The sequence below is a fragment of the Rhododendron vialii genome, chromosome 11a, assembly GCF_030253575.1.
Source record: "Rhododendron vialii isolate Sample 1 chromosome 11a, ASM3025357v1".
Classification (NCBI taxonomy): Eukaryota; Viridiplantae; Streptophyta; class Magnoliopsida; order Ericales; family Ericaceae; genus Rhododendron; species Rhododendron vialii.
The window spans coordinates 15,597,519-15,621,818 of record NC_080567.1 but is presented as its reverse complement, the minus strand read 5'-3'; the positions used below and the strand labels follow the sequence as shown (position 1 = coordinate 15,621,818).

At 37.2% G+C, this 24,300-nt stretch overlaps 1 protein-coding gene across 1 annotated transcript; it reads right to left on the bottom strand.

Moving 5' to 3' along the window:
- Positions 1 to 18,761: 18,761 nt before the first annotated feature.
- LOC131307744 (protein IWS1 homolog 1) lies at positions 18,762 to 24,232 on the bottom strand. The gene is made up of 12 exons (XM_058334405.1): positions 24,037 to 24,232; positions 23,376 to 23,952; positions 21,798 to 21,917; positions 21,448 to 21,665; positions 21,221 to 21,350; positions 21,072 to 21,134; positions 20,904 to 20,981; positions 20,278 to 20,369; positions 20,110 to 20,175; positions 19,832 to 19,985; positions 19,273 to 19,419; positions 18,762 to 19,190 (listed from the first exon to the last, which is right to left on the bottom strand). The coding sequence occupies exons 1-11, from the start codon at positions 24,054 to 24,056 to the stop codon at positions 19,321 to 19,323; spliced, it is 1,617 nt and encodes a 538-aa protein (XP_058190388.1). The 5' UTR covers positions 24,057 to 24,232; the 3' UTR covers positions 18,762 to 19,190; positions 19,273 to 19,320.
- Positions 24,233 to 24,300: the final 68 nt, after the last annotated feature.

Below are 24,300 nucleotides of genomic sequence, written 5' to 3'. Positions count from 1 at the left end.
GAAGGCAAATTTGTATACCACTCAAATGCTACTCCTGTTAATGAATTAGGAAATAACTTTAGCTTTTGGAAATCATTATTTGCTAATTCTTTGCATTGAGAAGTGATCCTAGCAATATGTTCCAGTGTAGATTGTCTCCCATCCCCATAAAACAAGGTAAAATTTGGGATCTTAAACCCCCTCGGGACTTCGAATTGCCTATCTATCCATTCTGGGTAAGGCTTTTGGTACACTGGAGTTTGTACCCCCGAGTTAAAGGTCCACAAACTTCTTGTATAAGTCCAATGACTTGTTCCCTCATCAAGGGGTCTCTTCCTAAAGGTTCTCCTTGATTATGAGCCTGACCCCAATAAGGTTCCCTTAGATTTTGTTCCCTATAATAACCAGTGTAAGAGCCATCATCGGGCCTATTTTGTGGTTGAAAGTATGTATCTGGATTTTGAGGGGGACATATCTTTCTTCATTCCTATATTGTGTTCTTCTAGGTTCTTCTTCCCACTCCTTATATGAGGGTTCGAAGAGCAAGTTAGTATAGGACTTTTTCATTTTGGGTTTATCTGTTTGCCTAAGAATTCCAAGAGCTTGTTTAAAGCTTTTCATGCCTATTGCTTCCTCAGGATACCTAAAATTATGAGCATAAATATGTTCATCATACATAAAAGAACGATTCTTTGACTTTGTTTCCCTTTCTTGTCCTTCGAATATAGGTTCGAATAGAGGGTCATTACGTGGTTCATTCCTAAATGTCCCTTGTGTTTTGGGGACATTTTATTATCTTAAAAAAGGAACTTCTTCTTTGAAATTAGGTCTCCTAATGGGCTTGTACCAAGATTTGGGTGCTTCTTCAGCACCCATTGGTTCTTTCCCAGGCCTAGACCTATTTTTACTGGTGCTAGTTCTTTCTCGTTCCTTTCCTTTGTTGGAAGGTGTTTGAGAATTACTCTGAACTGGTGACCAATTTTCCATGTCTTAACATGGCTTTATGGGTTATAGCCAATTCTTTAAATGCATCTAATATTTCCGAAAGTTGGTTCGAAGGAACTTCCTTCCCCTGATGAGGGATATCAGTTTTTTCTGCACGAACGACTTTAGAACTCTTATAGTGCACATGTGGAGTTCGTCCTAAATCCAATATTGATCTTGGACTTTGGACACCCTGACCTATAGGAAGGTTTTCTTGTCCAGAAACCCCTTTCTTAGGTTCTATTTGAATTTTTCCCTCTAGTTCTAGACCAATTTGGGAATCATCTGTATGTTTTCTCAATTTTGGAGCCATATCTAACACCTTAGTGGGTCCCACCGGGCGTGCCAAAAAAATTGTTTGGCTGGGATTTTTGGCTAACTTCCAAAATATGATTGTGTGCGAGCGTGTTAGAAAAGACTTGTAATTATCCTTTTTAGATTTCAACTTATAAAAAGCCAAACTTAATCAGGCGATTGTGTTGTCAGTTCAATTACCTCAATGAAGAGGATTTCTCTATCTAGAAGTATTAGAACGGCACAACGATTCACTGGAAACTTGATAAACCAAAGAACAAGCAAGATACCTTGATCAATTCAAAAACAAACTTGCTTTCCAATTGATTCTCCAAACTTCCACTATCGAACAAAACGAGTTACAAAGTGAAGCTACTCCTATCTACTTCGAACTTAAGTATAAGCTCTTCTAACTACTGCCTAATGGACAAACCAAGCATAGCATAACTGTTTGTTTGATGATTTGTCTGAGGGTTTTTGCTTCTTTCTTTTCTTCTATTTATAGGCAAACTCTTGAGTTTTCTCCACATTTCTTGTTTCCTGCCTGGCTGCTTCGAAGTCATCTTGGTTTTGAATTCAAACTTTCCCTCCATGATTCTTGATTGTGGCTATTCAGTTTAGTCCATCACCCCACTTCACAACATTGTGTTGGTAGTGGGCAGTTGTTATGCCTGAATCTCAACTCCTTTGACTGTGTCAACTGTAACTACCTCTTGTTTAAATTAAACCATTCGCTTCTTTGAGCTTTGAACTGCTTATCCCCGTGGCTATCATCTGAATGACACCTGGCAACAATTATTACCTATAAAACGACACTAATTTGATCAGAACGTCATCGTTCTTTTAATTATGTGATTCCATGTATTTCAGTCTATGCGTGCTCTGTTTTGTCTAAAATGAATGGCCACTTGTCACTTATTGATTGGGCCAATAAATTCCCATGCAAACAGGGGGTTAGGGGGGAGATGCCTAATTACCACATGATGTCATTCCATTATGCTAAAAAAACACATAACCCTTTAGTCCTTGACAGAGAATAGCAAAAAAGGATTCATGTAAACGAGTTCAGTTCTATTTGATTTAGTAAAAGCTCAGAAAAATGTAAAGAAGCTATACACTGAAGATGGTGGCAATATAAGACTTCAGATCCTTCGAGTATAAAGCATCCCTAGGAAAGTGGCAAACAATAAAACATTTCAAAGGTAAGAAGTAAAATACTTATTCTTTTATCCATCATCTCTAATGGAGAGGTATGAAGCACCAACCCCTCTAGAGGTCGACGTATTGCAGTGTCCGGACAAGGGAACACATGTTCGACACGCCACGTGGCGTGTCCAATAATTTAATTTAAAATTTTGAGGGGGACAAGGTTGGGACACAAGGGGGTCAATTGTAATTTTTTTTTAAAAAAATTAGGGGTCAAATTATAATTTTTTAAATTTTGGGGGTCAAATTGTAATTCTTAAAAAAATTAAAACTTTTCGGGGGCCATTTAAACTTTGAAAAAAATTGAAAAAAAAAATGAATATAAATAAATAAATAAATATACGCGTGACGTGTCCCCTGCAGTGTCTGTGGTCTCATTTTTTTAGAATTTTCGTTTCGTTGTGTCCGTGTTCGTGTCTCATAATTTTCCAGTGACACAGGGCCAGGCAACCAATCAACAATAACAGAAAAACATACCTGATTATTCGAAATGGCCATCAATAAGGCATTCTTCTCTTTATAAACAGGGAGACTTTTACGAAATTCCAGCATCTTTCTACCCTCTGGAGATTCCTATAAAAATGAATGTATCACAACTATTGTACCACTAAATCCTGAAAATTCAGATAAAAAAAATAACCCAACTTGCAAAGAACACTGAATTAAATGTGCAAACACACAAAGTAATCGAATCTTTGCTGATAAAAAAAAAGTAATCGACTCTTAATCATATGCAGAACAAAAGGCAAGATGAGTAAGAAACATAAACAACTAATGGTTTATTACTAAATTCAGCTACTAAAGGAGCCTTTTCTGCCCAAGAGAGAGAGAGAGGACTCTCGTAATTGTCTTTTTTGAGAAAATTTCCATTGTGTAGGATCAAGTACAGGGGAATTCATTGAATTCGAATGTCTCAATATATTGTCCTTTGTTTTCTTTTTCTACGTTGTACTGTTGACACTAACTAATGGTGATGGTTGAGCTCAAGAAATGTGAACACTAGCATTAGTTCACATTGAAGACACTACTACAAAATGGTATAAAGATCACGGTCCAAAAACTAAAAAGATCTCACTTTTTGTAAAAGCATAATAAAATGTTATGGACTATAGTAGTTTTAATCTCAGTTATACGAAAAAACTGAGATAGAAAGATTTTTTAATCTCAGTAATCTAAAAAGTGAGATTATAACTTGAATAATAGATCTCATTCTCAAAAAATTGAGATTATATATGAAAGAATATATCTCATTTTGAAAAAAACTGGGATGAAAAGATTTTTTAATCTCAGTAATCTAAAAGTGAGATTGTAACTTAAAGAATAAATCTCGTTTTCAAAAAACTGAGATAAAAGAACATTTTATCTCAGTCATCTGGAAATTGAGGTCGTAAGTTAGAGAATACATCACATTTTTTTATTTAGACTGAGATGAAAGCTCTTATATAGGAAAAGTTGAAAGTCGTTTACCCCTTAATCGACTCTGCGCACAATACCCCTAAATAAATGTCACTCTCAATCATTCTACAAAAAATATTTCGTCACAAAATGGGGCACTTTCGGCGATGAAAATATATTTCGTCGCCAAATGGGTACCTTTGGTGACAAAATTTATGAAGGTTGCGTTTCGTCACCAAATGTATTTTGAGTATAACTCTATACTCAGAACTTCATTAATTGAGATAATTCAAATTGATTTTGAACAATAACACAAAGGGCTACAACTTTCATGTTTATCAAAATTGCTAATTTTAATATTTAAAAGTTCAAAATGATGTTCGAAATATATTTTAATGTTAAACGCATATGTTATATATTAAATATTTCAATTATATAATGAAAAGTGTGTATGGTGCAGTTGGTTGAAGCTTCTATGCAAAACTCACGAGACCTTCAAAACCCCACAAGAGAAATAAAGTGGGATTTTTTCCCTTGGAAAAATGCCACTTTTAATCTCGGTTTTTCCAAAAACTAAAATTATTTCTCTCTAAACAACTAGGGCTGTCCACAGGTCGGGTTTGGTCGGGTTCGGGTTGGGTTGGACCCGACCCGACTTCAGTTGGGTTGCTGAAATGTCCACCCGAGACCGACTGAAACAATGGTCGGGTTCCGACCGAAACGTGGTCGGGTTGGATTTGTCGGGTTCGGTCGGGTCATCGGATTTAAAAAAAAAAGACCTGCGTACAAAAATATCAGAAGGCAGAGAGAGATCGAAACCCATAATCACATTCACAAATCAGCTCACAATCACAATTAACAGCATAATATTACAAAATTACCATTCAAAATCACAGATCTACTGTCTACACACCTTTTTCCTGAAAATCAAATTTTTTTCCAAAATTACAGTGGCCCAGAGGCTCTGAAGGAGGTGACGGCTGGCGAAGGAGGAATCGGGCAAGGTAGGCCCAGGCGGCTAGGAATGATTGCGACGAGGACGAGGTGGAGCTGCCGCTGTAGCCGGCGGAGGAGTGGTGGTGAAGCTGGTGTTTGGTCTTGTCGTCGTCGTCCTGTGGCGTAAGGGGACTCCATTTCAAAGAGAGAGGGGGAGAGAGAGACAGAGAGAGAAGTAATGGAGGTGAAAGGGTGTGGTCTTGGTGGCATGCGAGGAGGAGAAGAGTCAGAGGTGGAGGAGAGGGGTTGAAAGAGACACCAGAAGATGAGAAGAGGCAGACTGAATGGATAAAGATTAGGGGTTTTTTTCTTTTATACAAATGTCTCGGTCGGGTCGGGTCACTCGACAGTTTATCCAGTACATCCGAAACCCGACCGACAATTTGCGAAATCAGACTAACTGGACCCGAACCCGACCGATCAGGGTAATCGGAACCGTCCGTTGGGTCTGTTGTCGGGTCGGGTTCATGGACATCCCTATAAACAACCACAGTTTTATAATAAAATTGAGATGTTAAGCTATTAAAGGTCACGGTTTTGTCATTTTTAAACACAGTTTTTATGTTTTTAATCACCGTTTTTATCCGGTGGTTAAAAGATAGGGACTTTTAGTTACACTTTTATAGATCACGGTTTTGAATGCGAGATTAAAAGTGAAAGATCACACAAGATGATCGAGATCTTTATCTATTTTTATAGTAGTGAGAACATGATTGGGATTGTGAAATATCAGAGAAGAAATATTTTATTGAATTTGATAATTAAAACTATATAATAAGGCATCTATTTATATAAGGGGAGGTAGTCTAATTATGGAAAGGAATCATCGTAATCATTTACAATCAAAATAAAATCAAGGGAATCATATAATGTCATTATCATATCAGGACATGATTATGATATTATATGATTACTATATTCTAACATCGTCCCTCAAACTCAAGTAGGTCTACCAACTTGAGTTTGAAAAAGCTAAGAGAAATCAGGAGCAACCAAGCCAAGCCAAGAGAAACTAGGAGGAGCTAAGCCAAGCCAAGCGAAAATAGAAGCAACCAAGCCAAGAAAAATCAGGAGTAGCCAAGCCATGCCAAGAGAAATCAAGAGCAACCAAGCCAAGAGAAAATTAGGAGAATCAAACAAAGCCATGAGCAAGAGAAGCCATAAGACTAGATATTTGAGGAGAAATCCGAATAAGCAAGCCAGTTACATGTTACTACAAGTTCGAGTTCCACAAGGCCAAGAAGCTTAGGCTGCTTGTCGAGAGCGGAATTCCACAAGGCCTAGATCTTATAAAATTGATACTATGTGAAATATGTCCATTGCGTAGGATCAAGTAGGGGAAATTCATTGAATTCGAACGTATCAATATATTGTCCTTTGTTTTCTTTTACTACATTGTACTGTTGACATTGAGAAATGGTTGAGCTCAAGGAATGTGAACACTACTTAAAGTTCCAATTGAAGAAATTTTAAGGATTGGGATGCTCTCTGGTCTCCTTCAGGACAGGAGACTGGACCGTCTTGGCCATGTTTTTCTGTGAGTCCTTTCCAAGTTTATTTTCGTAATCAAAATTAATTGCTTATATGCGGACGCCCTTAGTAAAAGGGCTCTTATCATCGTACACCACACTTCAACTGTGGACGCCCTTATAGTGCCAAAAATGCGGATTTCTTTAACAGCCGTTGGATTGTGTTTTCAATGGTCTAGATCCTCGGTCATAAACCGAAAACACCATCCGCGGATCTGGACCATTGAAAACACGATCCAATGGTTGAAAATCGAAGCCCGCATTTTGCATTTATGCGGACGCCCTTAGTAGAAGGGCTCTATATCATCTTAATTCGATAATTTTTGCATGGTGTAAAACACCAGAAAATCTTATTTGCAAACTATTCCGTAAAGAAAATTTTACGGAGGCCAATTGTGCGCGTCCAAAGTATTTTTGGACGGTCCGAATTGAAAATCAGTTGTGATAGGTAACAATTAATTGTAACTGGTCAAAATTAAAAACAAATCTTAGCCATTGATTGCACGAATGGACGGCTGAGATTGTGCCACTTCGTGAACAAGTCGTTCATGGAGCCTCTATGAATAAGTTTCTCTCATCAAAATACATAGGCCATGTTCAGTTGCCAAGAAAGTACAAGAAAGGATGAGAAAATCAACTTTTCCATAACTTTTGTAGTATTCAGTTGGCAGGAAAGTACTGGGAAACATGTTTTTAAGTTTTCCTGCAAGATTTACTTTCTTGCAAAAGTGGTCCGGCCAAAAGCATAGGATTTTGCGTCACAGGAAAAGTTTCCTCCATTGTAGGGCCAAAATAATTAGCGAGTAAGAAAAAAATGAATGACGCCAATACCAAATAAATACGAATTAGGTTCTTAGAAAGACACTTTGAGATTTACGTGAGTAACAACAATTTCGACTACTATGGTACTTTCTAAGATGATTGTTGTGGAAAAAAATTCATAGTTTATTTTTTTTTGGAAGTATTTATTTATCTTGTCATTAGTTTTCAATTTTATTTTGTACTAACTAATTATCAGTGAGTTTTTGTATCGGCAACTAATCGATTACAGTTGTTTGACATTTGTTTATTTAGTTATCATCTATTTATTTTTTAAACTTCGTTTGTATGGTTGATTATTAGAGGATGTCAATTTAAATGTGGGATTTGCATGACCATGACCATTCAGAAGATAGCAAATTGAATAGGGAATTGCAAGTCGATTTTTCATTTCATGTTAAGGCTTTGCATTAGATAAAATACATTTTCCGTATGTGTTAATTTTTGAAACATGATAGCCTATTATTTAACTCTCAAAGTTACTTTTATTTAAAATTAGCCATGGGAATAAAAATAAAGAAGTTTCTCATAAGTGTCTTTTTCCAACAAATGAACCACTAAACTTTAGTTTTCTTGGAAAAAAAAATTGTCAAATGAACACTCACTGGAAAATAGATTTCTTTTTCCTTTACTTCACTTTACTTAACTTTTCCTGAGAATAACTTTCTGGTATAACATTCTTGACAATTGAACGGAGCCATATGTGTTGCGAAAATTGAGGAAAATGAGATTTGAAACTGAATTGGGACTCTTAGTTGCAACACACACACGCGCGCACATACACACACATATGTATGTGTGTGTGTGTGTTTTGAAAGTGTATCAATCATATATTCATAAACATAATTTTTGGTGTGGTTAATGGTCTTGATAATTCTAAAAAATGAACGATTGTGATAATTGAAGTGGATCTGGAAATGACCTACTGTTTGCATGAGAAATTATCGGCTCAATCAAAGAATGACAAATGGCCATTCATGTTGGACAAAATGGAATACGCATAGACTGAAATGTATGTATGACACCCCGCTTTCCATTGGCCGGCGGTACTGCAGGAAGCATCCGGACGGAAGGGGGCAAGTCATGGTTTATATGAAAAGATTCCTCCTACTTGTACAAGGCCTTTTAAAGCCGTGAGGGTGGGCCAAAGCGCATAGGAACTTTGCAGTTAAGCGTGCTCATCCTGAGGTAATCCAGGGATGGGTGACCTCACTGGGAAGTCTATCTATGGGCTTTGAGTGTTCAAAGCGGACAATATTGTACAAAGATGGAGCGGGTCATTACAAATGGTATCAGAGCAAAGGTTAATTAATAATAGGAAGATATGGAAAACTTACGAAATTGCTAGACTCTAAACGTAGAGTGTTCTGAAGCATGAAAACTTTACGAGACTAGCTTAGTTTTTTTTTCAGTCATAGGAATTAGGAACTACATTTACGAATTAGATTTTTGGACAATGATCATTAGTAATGCAATTTGACTGCTTATTTTAGCTGCCTTATTGAGTTAAATAAAGCTATTTTTATTTTCTAGAATAGAAGGACTTGTATCTGAAGTTGAAACGTTAGCAGGGTGATTTAAGCAATCTAATAATGAAGCTACTAAGTAAGTTGCACTCGATGTGTTTGATAAAGTTTTCAATTTTAAAGTATGATTTTTGCCTTTATGTACGTTCATAATATTTCTGTCTCATGGGAACCTATAGTCTCTTGGTTTACTTTCTATGTAGAGCAATTTGCTGAATGGTGTCATTACCCTGGTAGTCCTAGCTTAAACACTTAAATTGCACCATCAGATATCATTACCTTCAAATTTAGTTACAATTTGCTACAAATATGCAAATCCGACTTCAGTCTTCTTATTCATTTAATCTAGCTAGTACACGGACGTACAAATATTTCCTGCCAATTGAGTCACTGATATATTGCAGATGCGCACGCTAATCATGTTGTGACACAACATCGACACTTGAATTCTTTGAAGTTCGACGTCACCCGGGGGTCACCCGTTGGGGCATTACTTCTTTGGTTTAAGAAGTCGAAACATCGTATCCAACATATATCTTAGTATAAGAGACTAGACTGTAGACTAGATATTGTTGTCAATGAGTAAAAAAAAAAAAAAAAAGAATTTACTTTTTCGTTTGGGTTAACATTAGAACTAGGAGGTTTTACTTTTGATATTTGAAATGATTTTAGATCTGACTTGCATATGTTGTTGATGATTTTTTAAGGAAAATGGTTGATAGTGACGACTCGTGAGGAGGTTATAGATTGCATGCAGACTTTGTTGAGCCCTTGTTGCCCGATACTTACAAGCAAACGATTGACAACGATGGAGCCAGACTAGTATGTCAAGCCATAGCTAAAGTAGAACATGAGAAGATGCATTACACGCCTACAATGAAATGGCTATTGGGACTTTACCGCCTACAAACCCAGCTTTTAGGGTGCCAAAAAGCCATCGATATCTATCTTAACTGGGCCCAATATGTTGAACTTTGGAATAGGGTCATGGTGGATGGCAACATTGGACAGGCCGCACCAGCACCAGCACCAGAACCTAACCCTGCAAATGAACCCATTCCAATACCACCAGTACCTCCACTTGAGCCATTCCCTGAGTTCTTAATTCCACCCCCACCCGAGCCTATAGAACCAGAGCCTCAAGGGGAGCCGGCAGAAAATCCAATAGATCCAGCAGGGATTCCATTAGGGGCAGCAGGGAATCCAATAGAACTCGATGAAGATCCAGACGAGTCTGAGGAGGACCCTGAAGATGATTCTGAGGAGGATCCTGAAGAATGGGGGGATGCTTCCTCTGTGGGGTCAGTTACGGGGGCCGGTTGGTGGTGGTGATGATTAGGTTATGTGTGGACTGGAAAAAAGAAAAGAAAAGGGGGGGGACGAAAACGAAGATGGACTCAAGTAGTATAAACACTATATGCCGAGTAACCGTAGGGTGGGCGCTAGATATGGGTGGTAGTGTATTTTGGCTCTGATGTATTTTTGTCACGCTCTAACCCTCATGACATATTTTGTTATCATGCTAATAGTATGTTTTTGGTTGCATCATGTATTTTTGGGGAAAATGATGTATGCAGGAACACACATGGAAACGATGTATGTAGCAATCTTAATGCAGAACGAAATACAGCTTTGTGTAAGCCGCATGTGTAAATTACATTGATCTTTGCTATGCTATGTCTAACTTGTGGTCCATTGAATCTCGGATCTTAAGGACTAAATTCTTATAACGAATAGTAGATAAGATGGCCTTTATTTTCTGGCTATATCTGACAATTGGGGACTTGATGAAAAGAAAGAAAGAAGAGTCAGTTGCTTTTGAATTGTAAGTCTAGTTCAACTTTTAGTATTAAGAAATTTCACAAGACAATGCTCTATTTTAGGATATCGTTTATAGTAATAGATTAGCATCATTTGATGATTACTAACAGTTGGTCCTATGAACGATATATTCTTTAGCTTCTAACGGAAATGGAAGTAGGAGAGCACGGTTCCTAGTTATTCAAAAGAATCTTAAAATATTTATATATAATTTTTTATGTCTAAGTTTTGGAAAGCTGTGAAAATTTGTGTCTTGTCTACGGAAATATTTTATCTTGAGATGAAATCATGAAGGTATGGTATTCTTATATACTATGTTTATTTGTTCATTGACTAGCTAGAAGTTTTAGATTTTTGTCAACACATTGATATGTTTGGCAATAAAAGTTAGTTACATGGAAAACTAGATATCTGTCAATGGTAAGTTTAGTCTATGAGAAGAGATAGTGGTGGCTTGGGCATAATGAGTAATCAAAATTCGAAGTAGGAAGTTTTACTCCATTAAATTTGATGGTCCTCCTATTATGAAGCTAAACTTTTGAAAGATTTTATGTATTGTAACTTTGAAATGATCAATTGTGGTGTTAAACCAACCTATGGTGTCTAAATAGCCTTTCTATTAAGTTATTCTACTTGAGGTAGTTTAGAAGTTCTCACATCGTGGTACTAACTGTTAATATAAAACTTTCCTAGGTTTAAGGAATATCCTATTTTATGGGTTAATAATGCTGTAGCAATCTTCTTTATATCATTATTGTTTTTTTAAGAAGATTAGTCAAAAGATAATATCGTGAATCTTAAAATATTGAGGAACTATTTGCTTGTGATGTGTGGAGTTACCTCTTCTTGGAAGCAGGTAGTCAATCAATTTGGTTACGTAGATGGCACATTCGAGACCTCAGTAGTCGAAATAGTTGTTCGAACGAATTTCTTGTATTCTGGATCGTCGCGAAAATGATCGGAATCATTCCATTAGTTAACGTCTAGTTGGATGACTATTCAAATAGATAAGCTATATGGAAAAAAAAAAGGGGGGGGCACGTAATCAGAAGTTTTCCGAATAAGGTATAGTTGCACTACATTTAATTCCTAAATTTCATCAAGTTTGGAGGACCAAACTTTTTAAGGTGGGGAGGATGTAAAACCCTGACTTTTAAAAATAAATAAGGCGATAAAATATATATATTCAATGCTAATAATAAACAGTATAATTTTTAGTGGTCGCTTGCCGTTAGGATTTAGAAAGTATATTCGTTATGACGTAACATCTACAAAAAAATTAGAATATTTGTCTGCTTATATGTCAATTTTTATTAAGCTTTGCCGATATCGTCTTACCATGTTAAGATCACTGTGACACTAAAATAAGGCACGAATTTCTGCGAGGTGGAGAACCGTGGGTTTCAAACTGAATAATCCGGAAAAGAGTCGGTGTCTTATTATAGGACAAACCGGATAGAAATCCCTAAAGAATATTCTAGATTTTGGAAGATACACCTAGATTCTATTAATTATGTTTTATTAGATTATGTTAGATTTTATTAGATTTTGTTGGATTTTATTAGATTATGTTGGATTTTATTAGATTATTTTAAATATTAGATAATCCTAGATTATTCTAGATGATATTAGATATGATATAATTGGATAAGAAAAGATCTTTCTAGATGTACCCTAATTTACTATAAATAGCCATTCTCACATTCCCTCACACACACCCCGCATACGTGCACCACCAAAGAAGAGAAGAAAATAAGAGAGAGAGAGAGAGAGAGAGAGAGAGAGAGAGAGAGAAACAGGGGAAAGGAAAAGGATTTTTTTTTGCAAAGAGGTAACCATCTTTTTTTCTTCTTTTCAAACACACACGGCAACACAGGCAACACATGCACCACTAGCACATAAAATAGAAGGTATTAATCAGGGGTGGAGGAGGAAAAAGAATTAGGTGATTTATCACCTCATTTATTGCCTTGCACGTACAACACACACTTGTGCACTTGTACAAATTTGTAAAGTGACCTAAGAATCTCATCTTTAATTCATTCTTTATTAATCACAGCAAATAGAAAGTGGAAAATGGCTAATTGTACATGTGTCTTGATTTCATGTTTACCTTTTATATTGTTGATCAATTCAGTTCTTTTCGGAACAAATGGGTTCATAATTTTGCAAAATTGATCATGTGAAATTATTGGGCTAAAAATGAAACCAAGTTACTCGCATAGCTTGTGACTCGGCTTGATTTATTTTGTAATTGAATCAAACTCGAACTCGAGTTTTAGGTTACTTAGCGTACCAAGGTCAATACAATTTAAAGATAAAAGTCTTGTTAGGAAATAGTAATAATTTAAAGTTTCGCTAGCTGTTTAGCGGACGCAATGTACACCATGGGCAGCATGATTATTCACTGAAGAGATAGGAGAATTAGATAAAGTTTAGAATATCGCTGGTAGAAAAAAGAAGAAGAAGAAGATAAATGAATCTTGTAAAATTGGTAACTGAAGGAAGCTGAAAATCATTACACATATTCATTATTCACCCTTAATAAGATACTCCCTCTTTTATAGACAAGAATAGATTAATAGAATGATAAAATAATTTAGCAACAATATTAGTATTTCTAATAATTTGTACACTGTTCTAGGACCCGGTTCGATACGGTAAATCTCGGAACGAAAGGTGAGTTATGAATTATCCCTGTTATATGAATTTTTTGTAAAATTTATATTTTTGGATTACAAAAGTATGGTTATTTAACATTTGAATTCTTTTGTAGCAAATATACCATGGAGTTATGATGTTTTGAACAGTTTATGAAAAAGTATTATCGATACATCCGAACGATGTCCCTGGAATCTAGGGGATGTTAAAGATACTAGTCGGAACGGTGTTATAAGGGCGGAATGGAAAAGGGCACAGCCGGGTGTCCAATTGAATTGATCAATTCATGTTATGCGCATTGGGGGTCGCTCCCTCTGTACCGGCGGTAATCGTTGGATGGTATCATATTATTATGTTATGGTATACACAGAATTGTTTTGGTTACAGCTCAAGCCATAAAAAGCTGAAGTTATGATATTGGTTACAATTCAAGCCATGAAAAACTGCGTTATGATTCCTGCTTTTCTCTGGTAAAAAGGATTTTAAAAATTCCATGGTAGGTTATGTAACTCCGATAATTCATAATCTCACACAAGCAGTGGCTTATGTTTGTTGAATTCTTTCCATTTCAGGTATTCCGAAATAGTAGAAGGTCGGACCGGGTATCTAAGCCGTTAAGCTTGTGTTACGATTTTGTAGTGGAAGGAAAAGGAAAAAAATGTAGCGCTCATGTTTCTGTTATTAAAAAGCAAAAATCTAGTGACTTTTCTTTTTAGAGATCGCTTCCGCAAATATTAAGTTTATTTGTTGTTGGAAAAAAAAAAATGAAAGAGGGGCAATAATGGCCTTGGGTGAGACGAACTCACTGGCCGGTCACGATATTCAAATCAGCTAGATTTGGGTCGTGACAGAAATGGTATCAGAGCACAACCCTGGTCTACATGGTGGGGGCCACCTCTAAAATCGGGTACGAGCACACTGATTGTGCTGTACAGAACTAAGTGCCACACCATGGCCATCAGGGAAAGGTTGCTGGGCTTGTGCAACGAGGACATTGCATCCCTAAGGGGGGTAGATTGTGACACCCCGCTTTCCGTTGGCCGGCGGTACTGCAGGAAGCGTCCGGACGGAAGGGGGCAAGTCATGGTTTATAAGAAAAGATCCCTCCTACTTGTACAAGGCCTTTTAAAGCCGTGAGGGCAGGCCAAAGCGCATAGGAACTTCGTAGTTAAGCGTGCTCATCCTGGGGTAATCCAGGGATGGGTGACCTCACTGGGAAGTCTATGAGCTTTGGGCGTTCAAAGCGGACAATATTGTACAAAGATGGAGTGAGTCGTTACAGTATGGAATCACACAATTAAAAGAACGATGATGTTCTGATTAACTTAATGTCGTTTTATAGGTAATAACAATCGTTACCAGATGTCACTCAAATAGTAGCTCAGAAGATGGGCAATTCAAAGCTCAAAGGCGCGAATTGTATTATTCAAACAAGAAGTGGTTATACCAAGTTGATGCAGTCAAAGAAGTTGAGATCTAAGCATGTAACTGCCCATTTTCAACACGATGCAGTTAAGGAAAGTGGGGTGAGGAATTAATTAAACCACCATGGGTGATTACACGCAAAAACCATGGAGGGAAAGTTTGAATTCAAATGTTGAAGTGACTTCGAAGGCAGCTAGGCAAGAGAGTAGAAGCCGTGGAGAAGACTCAAGAGTTTGCCTATAAATAGAAGAAATGAAAGAAGGAAAAGCCCAGACAAATAATCAAACAAACAACTATGCTATGCTTGGTTTGTCCATTAGGCAGTAAGGAATTTAGACTTAGTTCGAAAGTAGTTAATAGTAGTTCATAGTAGTAGTGATCACACTGTAATCTGTTCTGTTCGTTTGTGAAGTTGGAGAATTAATTGGAAAGCAAATTGTTTTGAATTGATCAAGGTGTCTTGTTTCTTCTTTGGATTGTTGAATTTCTAGTGAATCATTGTGCCGTTTCAATACTTCTAGAAAGAAAAATCCTCTTTGTTGAGGTAATTGAACTGACGCCACAGTCGCCAGATTAAGTTTGGCTTTTATAAGTTAAATCTAAAAATGATAATTACAAGCTTTTTCTGGCAAGCTTGCACACAATCATATTTCTGAAGTAGCCAAAAATCCCAGCCAAACGCCTACGTACATACAAAAGGCGTGGAAAGGACCATTTGTTTTGAGAGGATATATATATATATGTCTTGAGAGGATCCCGTTCCTTCTAGTTTTTAGTTCATATTTTTATTTTGAGATGTGCCAAAATACATGTTCGTTTTTAAATGAAAATCTTTGTAGTTTTCTGCAAGTAACCTTCATATATGGTTATGAACACTTTGAAAATTTGTAATAATAATAAAAAAATGAAAGACTTTCTCAAGATTCTTATTCATTCACTTGATTGAATAAAGGAAAAAAAGGACATCTGCACATTTTAATTTTCATCATTATTTCAAACTTTTTTCACTTTCTATAAAATTATTGTGTACTTTCATTAATATTTTTCAATTAATTATTTCTTTTTTAATTCAAAATGCAGATGTGGAGAATTATCTCTCTTCTTCATATGTTACATTTTGACTATCAAATTGCATCCTCTCAAATAGAAAAGATTATAGGAGCTTGATTTTCTTCCGAAATAAAAATATGGTGGGGACAAGGTAAAAATAGAATATGAGTTGGAGGATGTCCAAAGTAAAGAGATAAATCTTGGTTGGAGATGCTCTAAAAGAGTGACATTCTTATTTTCGGTTAAAATTTTAAGAAATCAATGAATTAAAAAGAAATATTTACATTACTTTTGACAAAATTAAGAAGGAGATTGGGGGGGGGGGGGGGGGGGGGCGGGGCACGAACTCTTGCCATCGTGAAAATTTCGTTCTGTCAGGTCAAGTAAGGGAAATTCATTCATTGAATTCGAACTGTGTGGAATATTTTTGTTTCATTTCTTTTTCTTCGTCTATCGTATTGACTATTGACACTGACTAATGGCTAAGCTCAAGAAACATGAACATTGGTTAAAGTTTCCCATGAAATAAAAGGATCATTGTCTACATTTGTTAAGAGTCCATTCCAAGCTTATTTTTGTAATCGAAATAGTTAATCGTTTACAACTCGTTGAGATTGTCAACTACGTCAAATCTTATGTTAATCAGATAACTAAAACACATTTGTGCTGTGAAAATTGAGAAAACATAAATGTGAAACAATGAATTGAAACTCATTTTCGCAACATAAATAGTTTTTGAAAACATATCAATCTATAATTGATAAACATATGATTTTTCGTGTGGTTAATGGCCTCAACAAATTCTAAAAAGTGAATGATGACGATCATTGAAGTCTGTCCAGAAAGAAATCACAAAAGGTGGTGAAAGAACCGTCTAGCCCCGAGAGGATCCGAGTCCAAAAGTAAAGGCTGATTTGTTTTCATTTATAAGTTTCAATTTTCCTTACTATTTTTTACTTCGGTTTTTTTATTTTATTTTGGGATATCCCAAAATCCATGTCCTTTTTTACATCAAATTATTCGTAGTTTTCTGCAAGTAACCTTCATAAATTGTATGTACATTTTGAAATGTTGGAATAAAAGGGCAATAATAATAATAATAATAATAATAATAATAATAATAATGCCCTTCTAGTATATTTTCCCGTGAAGCCCTCAAGTGCTGCAACCTGCAATGCAGTCTCAAAAGAAAACAAAATTCAATAATGAAAAAATCCTTAAAAAAGTACTCATTCCGTGTAATTTTCTGCACATAATCCTATTTTTTTTTCACACCAATTTAAAAAATTAATTGAGAATTTTTATTAGGTGGAGAGAAATTTAAAATTATCATGTATGAAAATACTATATTTACAATCAGAAAATTATAGTATATTTTTTTCAAAGCAAACTAAGGCCCTTTTTTGCTAAGATTTTTTATTTTTTAATTAAATTTTCGCTTTACAAGACATGACATTCTCTCACAATACATTACCTTTAATTCAAAAGACATATTTTTCTTAGCAGAACGGAGCCTAACTTTGCGGGATAGAGGAACTGAAGAAGTTATTCCGATTAATGGACTGGCTTTTTTCGTTATCATTTTTGAAATGACTTAATTGGTGGAGGACATAGTCCTTGTGAAAATGACTACAGTCGCTTTAGGTATTAATTTTCCAAGAGACTTTTTTGCTTTTTTTGATATTCAAGTTTTCCAAGAGATCGACTTGGTGTATTTATTCCAAGCCACTTCCTCGTCGTGTTCTTTGGTATGAGAGAGGAAAAAAAAAAACCTTAAAAGTGAACAGAGACATGGCATGGTACTATTCTGACTCAACCCTAGCTACCACAATTCCTTTTTTCCCTTCCCCTCCCCCCCTTCTTGGGTTCCATACCCGTGTGCGGCTGAGGGAGGGGAAGACCATGGTATTATTCCGACTCACTTTCTTTGCTTTTTCCTTTTTTTCTTCTGTCTCTCCAAATCAATGACTTGTCGTCTGATCTGTGAGTTTTTTACGAGAGTTTTGTCTCTCGTTTTACGAGAATTGTTTGTTTCGTCTTTGGACGAATTTTGTCTACAGATCGGGTTCTCTCAATTGAGGTTACTTCATAACGATATTTGTGCTTCAGCGTTCTATCCCTAGACGATGTCTTTGGGGGTACAACTCGTGGCGGTTTGATAGATCTGTAGTTCTTATGAGTTTTTCATTCTTGGTTGGAGTGCATCTGATCGTCTGGGTATTTGGTGTCTTTATCCTTTTAACTTTACACTTTTTCTCATTTGAGACTTCTAATTAGATGCTAGACAGTTTAAAAATGTTGTTGTGTCAGGTCATACTTGGGTTAGGATGAAATATATCAATTGCTTTGTGATTTACTCGTTTTTATGTGTTAGACGATTAGTTTGGCTTTGTCCAATTTTTTTGTAATGATCTCCGTTTTGTAAGTGTCGTTGGGCCTTTATCAATACAATCTTCTCACTTTTGACCAAAAAAAAAAAGAACAGAGACAGGGCTCTTTTTAACTTGGTTACTGATTTTCCAAATGCCTAGCTTCTGGGTCAAATAAAGATGTGTCCGAAAATTAGAAGAGTACATTCGAAGGCGGGAAAATTTCAATATATATTGGACCTTTCAACCAAATGTCCCATAAACACAAGCTTTCGTTAATATCAATTAAGCACATGCGGTCCTGCGCTTATTAGTTTCTTCATCACTTCCCACCCTGGCTTCATTCTTCGTTCGTCCAAAATTAACGGGACAGCAGGGGAAGGTAAAATTCAACCGCTAATATAACAGTACGGGACCTAGAATTTTAAGTTTTCGATAAGTAGGAACCATTGGAAACGTAAAGAGAGATGAGAGAATATTGATGGGAAAATTGGGTTGTAAGTTGTGAAGGAAAAATGAGATGGGACACTGGGAATGTGCGTGCCGGAGAAGGCTGAACATATATAACGACTTCAAAAAGAACTTATGGGACAACCAAAACTTATACTCATATATCCAATAAACACATGCTCAAAGTTGGCAACTTAGTCATTCAATTCATCTCTCTCCCTTTGCTTTAAGGAAAGCCCAATGGACAGAGGGTCAAATTGTCACATTAAAAGACGGTAACATAATTTATTCGAAATGATAACAATTTGTTTCGTTTATGAAACATAATTTAGCATCAATATGGTTAACGTACCATATTACACGACACAATAACAAATTATGCCAGGACATGATTCTTTAATGTGTTTAGATAACACCGCAATGTGAGAGTCTAAAAATCATTGAAAGAAATCGCGATGATGGTGATGGAGGAATCGGCTTCTGCCATTCCAGTAATCTACAAACAAGCCAGAAGGAGCATTTACAAGTCCATCACATCCATTGCACGAAGCTGTCGATCGGAGCGAGGAAAACCTTCTGGACAAGGCATTTGATGTAGCCATTCCAAATAACGATGATTGCTCAAGCTGATGTGCTCCGCAAGTTTCCACCTCGAATGCAACAGCTATTCACCTTATTATGCAAGCCTGTTCAAATATCAAAATATTTAGGTGACTACCGAAATTCTTCCTTCCTTTCTGAGACACAAGCAAAATCTGTTTGCCTTGCCTGGTCATGAGACTGATAACATGACTTCGATAGCCAACAAATAAGACACTACAAGTATTTGACCATGCCACGACCCTCCACACTAAGTTTTGTAGCTTGAAGCTGCTTCTTCTTTGGTGCTTTCAACTGTTGCAACTTCTTGTCCATCTGCCAATGAAGAAAGGATGCAAAGCGCTTAGAAGTTGGCTAAGGAAATAACAAACACATCTCCAAATCACATAGAACAGTATCCACATAAAAAAGCACTCTAACCTACGGGGCAGAAAAAAACAACCCAAGGAAAGCTAACTGGTGTGGTTGTTCAACTCTACACGCAACTGAGTCCCAAAAACTATGCAAACCAAACATGACTGTTGCTAAAATATTTCGCAAGTGAGCAATTTGAGAAGGAAGAGAGCACTTCAAGCATGAAACAAACATAAAACTTACACCGTCTTTCAATGATCAGCAACTTGCATACCCACAGATCAAATTTCAACGAGACACATAAATCCTGTAACTTAAAATTTTGGCATCTGGATCAACTCTAGGTAAGCAATAGAGGGAAAGGGAAACCAACCTTCAGACGGCGCTGATCATGAATAACCTGTTTAGCACGGGCCCTAATTTCATCAGGATCTATTTTAGATTGAGGGCGAACTAAGAAATCCAGTGGCATGGCTTCAGGCCTAGAAGCATGTTGTCTCGAAGAGGACTGCCCAGACTTCCTTTCCCTGTATGTCCCTCAAAAATTTCAGCATTCAAATTCAAACCATGGTGCAGAACAAACGAAATACCTAATCAAACTTGACTGCCTAATTTGGCACAAACTAATTATATTTAATTAAGACAACTTACTGTGAAAACTCAGCCAAATCCAGATCATCATCTCTAGACTCCATTCCTGAAGCTTTATTTGCAGGCCTACAGAAAATAACCAAGAAATTCTACTTGTAAGAGTAGTTTAAAATGGAAACAACCATATCAACATTGCTCAGTCAAACATCAAATGGGTAAAGAAAATACCTTTTAGCAGGAGGCCTTCGAAAGGGGACTCTATCATCATCAAAGTTTCGCATGTCCTCATACCTTGTGCTCTTATTGAAAATTGGTCGACTCTGTGTTGTTATTTCAAATTTTCAAACGATGAGGAAAGGAAACATAAACAGTGTTCCACAAATATGTCGTAAATTCTCAAAAGATATCCAAAGATACCCATGCATGAGGAATGGTCCCAATGCATATTGGATATGGTTGGGATGGGGGGAAACAGAAAAAATCAGATAGCAAATCTACTCAACTCTGAAGTTTATCCACTGAATGACCAAACATCAGGTGAGGATCAGTATTGTATATTATCTAACAGGAATGGTTTTGGCTTTCGAAGAAAAACTTAGATCAACATCATTACATTACAGTTTCTTTTCGTTCTTCTTCTTTTCAGTTCGGAAGATAAGCTTTGGTAAAAATCTTGGGGAACAGATCTTCATGTGAGCATCAATGAGGAAACAAATTTTTACTGGCCATTTTGTCACCTTCCTACCATGTACTCTGGCATACAAATACTGGAAACTTTTCAAGCTACAAAGAGGAATGTGAAGACTGATTGATAAATGGATGCCCAAGTGAAGAGAGAGTAAAAAATCAATTACCCATTTATCAACCAAATCTTTCGCAAGTTTTTTGTTGGCTGTAGTCTCCTCGTCAGACTTTGACAAAAACATAATAACCTGCATACGAAAAAAAGATAGTTCACAGTTAACAGACAGGCCAGAAACATGACCTATGTGCAACCACTGCCACATAACCTGAACCCTAACCTTCCCAAGACCACTCTTCTTCAGTTGTTCTCTTCTCTCGAAATGCTCTAGATCAATTGGAAACTGCATGAAATACACAACAAATCAGTGACAACATAATCTCCATAAAGGAACAACAGCAATTCCAAATATCCCACTGGAGGACATACGTCAGTTAAAATCTTCAATATTGCTGCACGGATGTTTATATTTGGTAAGCTTCCATCTGGAAGGGGTTCAAGCCAATTTTTCAGAAGGGTTAATACTCCATGATCTAGGAATTCTGGTTGAAGCTGTTTCCTACACCAAAATAATTAAAACACGAAATGAAAATAAGAACTGCAGTTAAAAGGGGAAAAAAGGTATCTATGAGAAAAATGAAGGGCAATCATCTTACTTTGAGAGAACTTCCGTAAGAAGAGGAAGCTTTTTGAGTTTATTAATAGCAGGTTTAGACTCCATATTCAGTCGTGCATCTTCTTCAGCAACAACTTCTAGCTCAGCCATAACCCTTTCAACTAACATTGCTATCTCCGCAGCACTTTTCTCACCTTTCTTCTTCTTCTTTCCCATCTTGAAGAGCTCATTGACCTCATCGTCTTCACCCTCTTCCGCCTAGCAAAGTTATAAAATCGAAAGATTTCCACAAATCTTGTAAGTTTCTGGAAACTCCATCATGTTGTCATATGAAAACCAACGAAAATGAAATATCGAGAGTGCGTAAAAGCTGAAGACTAGAATCCTGACCTGAGGAGCATCGCCAGGAGAATGTGGTCCGTAATCATCTCCATACCGGTCAGCAGGGTCGATACCAGTATCATCTATGAAGTTATCATCATCAAGGTTCCTAACACCCTCATGATCATCCTATTCCATTTAACAAAAGCATGAGGATTTTGTTTCTTTTTTTTTTTTAAAGGAAGACATTTAAGTTCTAGGGAAAAAAATTCAAAAACCATGAAACTCGACAAGCAATTCTTTCATCCAAAGCCAAAGCACAAAGAACATAATAAGCTGCGTTGCGAAATATTCAAAACCAACGGGCTCAAAGACATCAGCTCTGTATTATAACATCTTTTATCATTTCTGGATTGGTTACGAACATTACTATCCTGCAAACCAACCTTTTCAACCTTATCGTTGTCTGAAAACTAAACAAACTTATGCTTTGTTTGGATTGGAATTTGAAATTTTTTTTGAAAAATAGTAGGAGTAATAAGGGGAGAGAGATAGAGAGAGAAATGTTAAAAGTAGGAGGAATCTAGGAGGAATTTTAAAAAAAATTCTTTTTAAGTTCCAAAGAGAACAAAGCATTAAGTTCTGAAAGAATAATAACATACAAGGATACACATGTAACAAATTGTGAAACCGAAACAGCACAAGATGAATGCTTAGCAAAATTGTAGCCAAGAACATTCTTCTTGGCATAAACTACACAAAGAAAACATAGACACCAGAGAAATTGGAGACTACCTTTGCATCACCAGAACTCTAAGCTCAAGTTGGTGTCACAATAAATAACTTCGAAAATCCATGTCCAACCCTAACCAAATGAATTTCAAACAGTGCTTCAGGCAAAATTTCACGTGTCCTTTTATCTGTCCCAATGTTCTAAAAGTCACTAGGGGCTAGTTGGGTGGCTGGCACTGCATAGTGCCCAAGCCGATTAGTCAGGGATTAATCAGCGCTTAGAGATTAGACAGTTTTTCCTTTTTTTATGAACTTTTAAATTTAAAAAAAAAATTACTCCTCCCCCTCACCAAGTTTTGAGTAAGTAGAACAACACAAGTACAACAAAACCTTAATTCACATGCAAACAAAGGAAATAGAGCCTGCATATAGCCACCTAATTCTCCGATTAATCCCGCCTAAACCCGCCTAGCCACTAGCAGATCAGTTGCCAACAAATCCCACCTAGTGACCGACTAATCGTCTTGCCGCCTAATTCAGCGCCTAGGCCCCTAGTCGAGGCGGCAGACCACCGCCTAGTGCGTAGGCGAACTGATTTGTCATGGTTCCCACAAAACAATTGGACCGACATTGCAAAAAACGGCATCTTGATAATTTAGCGAGCCAAGAAAAAGACTTCGGCTTCTACAAACCATCGGAGATGCTCTTTAAACAAAGTCTCCCCGGCCCATCCACGTTTCTTTGTTTTATGCCAATGCTGGAATCAGACCTGCTATTGGTGTCTGTTATTGCTATACTACAGTTCTTTAGAAGAAGATAGTCCGACTATTGCCACCACAAGAGAAAGACAATTGAAATAAATGCGCAAAAAGCTAAAGAATTTCAAAAACAAATCAACAAATGGGTGTATACTACCTCAGAATCACCACCGGCAATGGTATCCCACATCTCCTTAACCTCCGAATCATCGCCATTCCGATCCCTCTTTGACGACGACTTCCCTCCCCCTCCACCTCCCAAATACCCCGACGACGACTTCTTCAACTTGAATTTCGACTTCTCGCTCCCTCCTCCTCCTTCCCTCTCTCTCCTCTCCGACTTCCCTTTCTTCTCTCTCTTCCCCCCACCCCCACCCCCATCCTTCGAAGACTTCTTCCTCATCCCACCACCCCCCGACGAGACCGGCTCCTCATCATTCTCCGACTCAAACGCCGCTGCCGCCGCCGTCACGTCGTCATCGTCGTCGTCGAATCCCAAATCGGGAGCGCCTTCCTCGTCCGCCGCCGAGCTCTTCTTTATCAACCTCTTTCGGGGCTTCGATTTCGACTCGGATTGGTTGTAGACAGGCGTCGGCGACCGCTCCTCTCGACGCCAATCGTCTTCGTCTTCGTCGTCGACGACGTTTCGATCGTCGCCTCCTTGTTGGGGTTCCGGGTCCGACTGGACGTCGTCGTCGAAATCCATCAACGGCTCACCGTCTTCGTCCACGTACCTGAAGATTACACCAAGTCGGTTCAGTATAAGAATAAGAAACCCTAACCCTAGAGAGAGAGAGAGAGAGAGAGAGAGAACTTACGGATCGTTTTCGTAACCCATTGGTGAAGGACTGCTGAATGCTGAAGGATTGAGAGATTGAGGCAGAAGGAAGATATCGGTGTGCGTTATATGTATGTGTACGTATAGTTTAGAGAAATCAAAGAGAATCAACTGTTTCGTGATTGAGCTCGGGATGAATGACAGAAAGGGTTATTGTCTCCTACCCCTGCCCGTTTGGCTTAAGTCTTTAAAAAAGTCTTTATTTTGTTTTTACAAAACAAATCATTCTTCCAAGAGTTTTTTT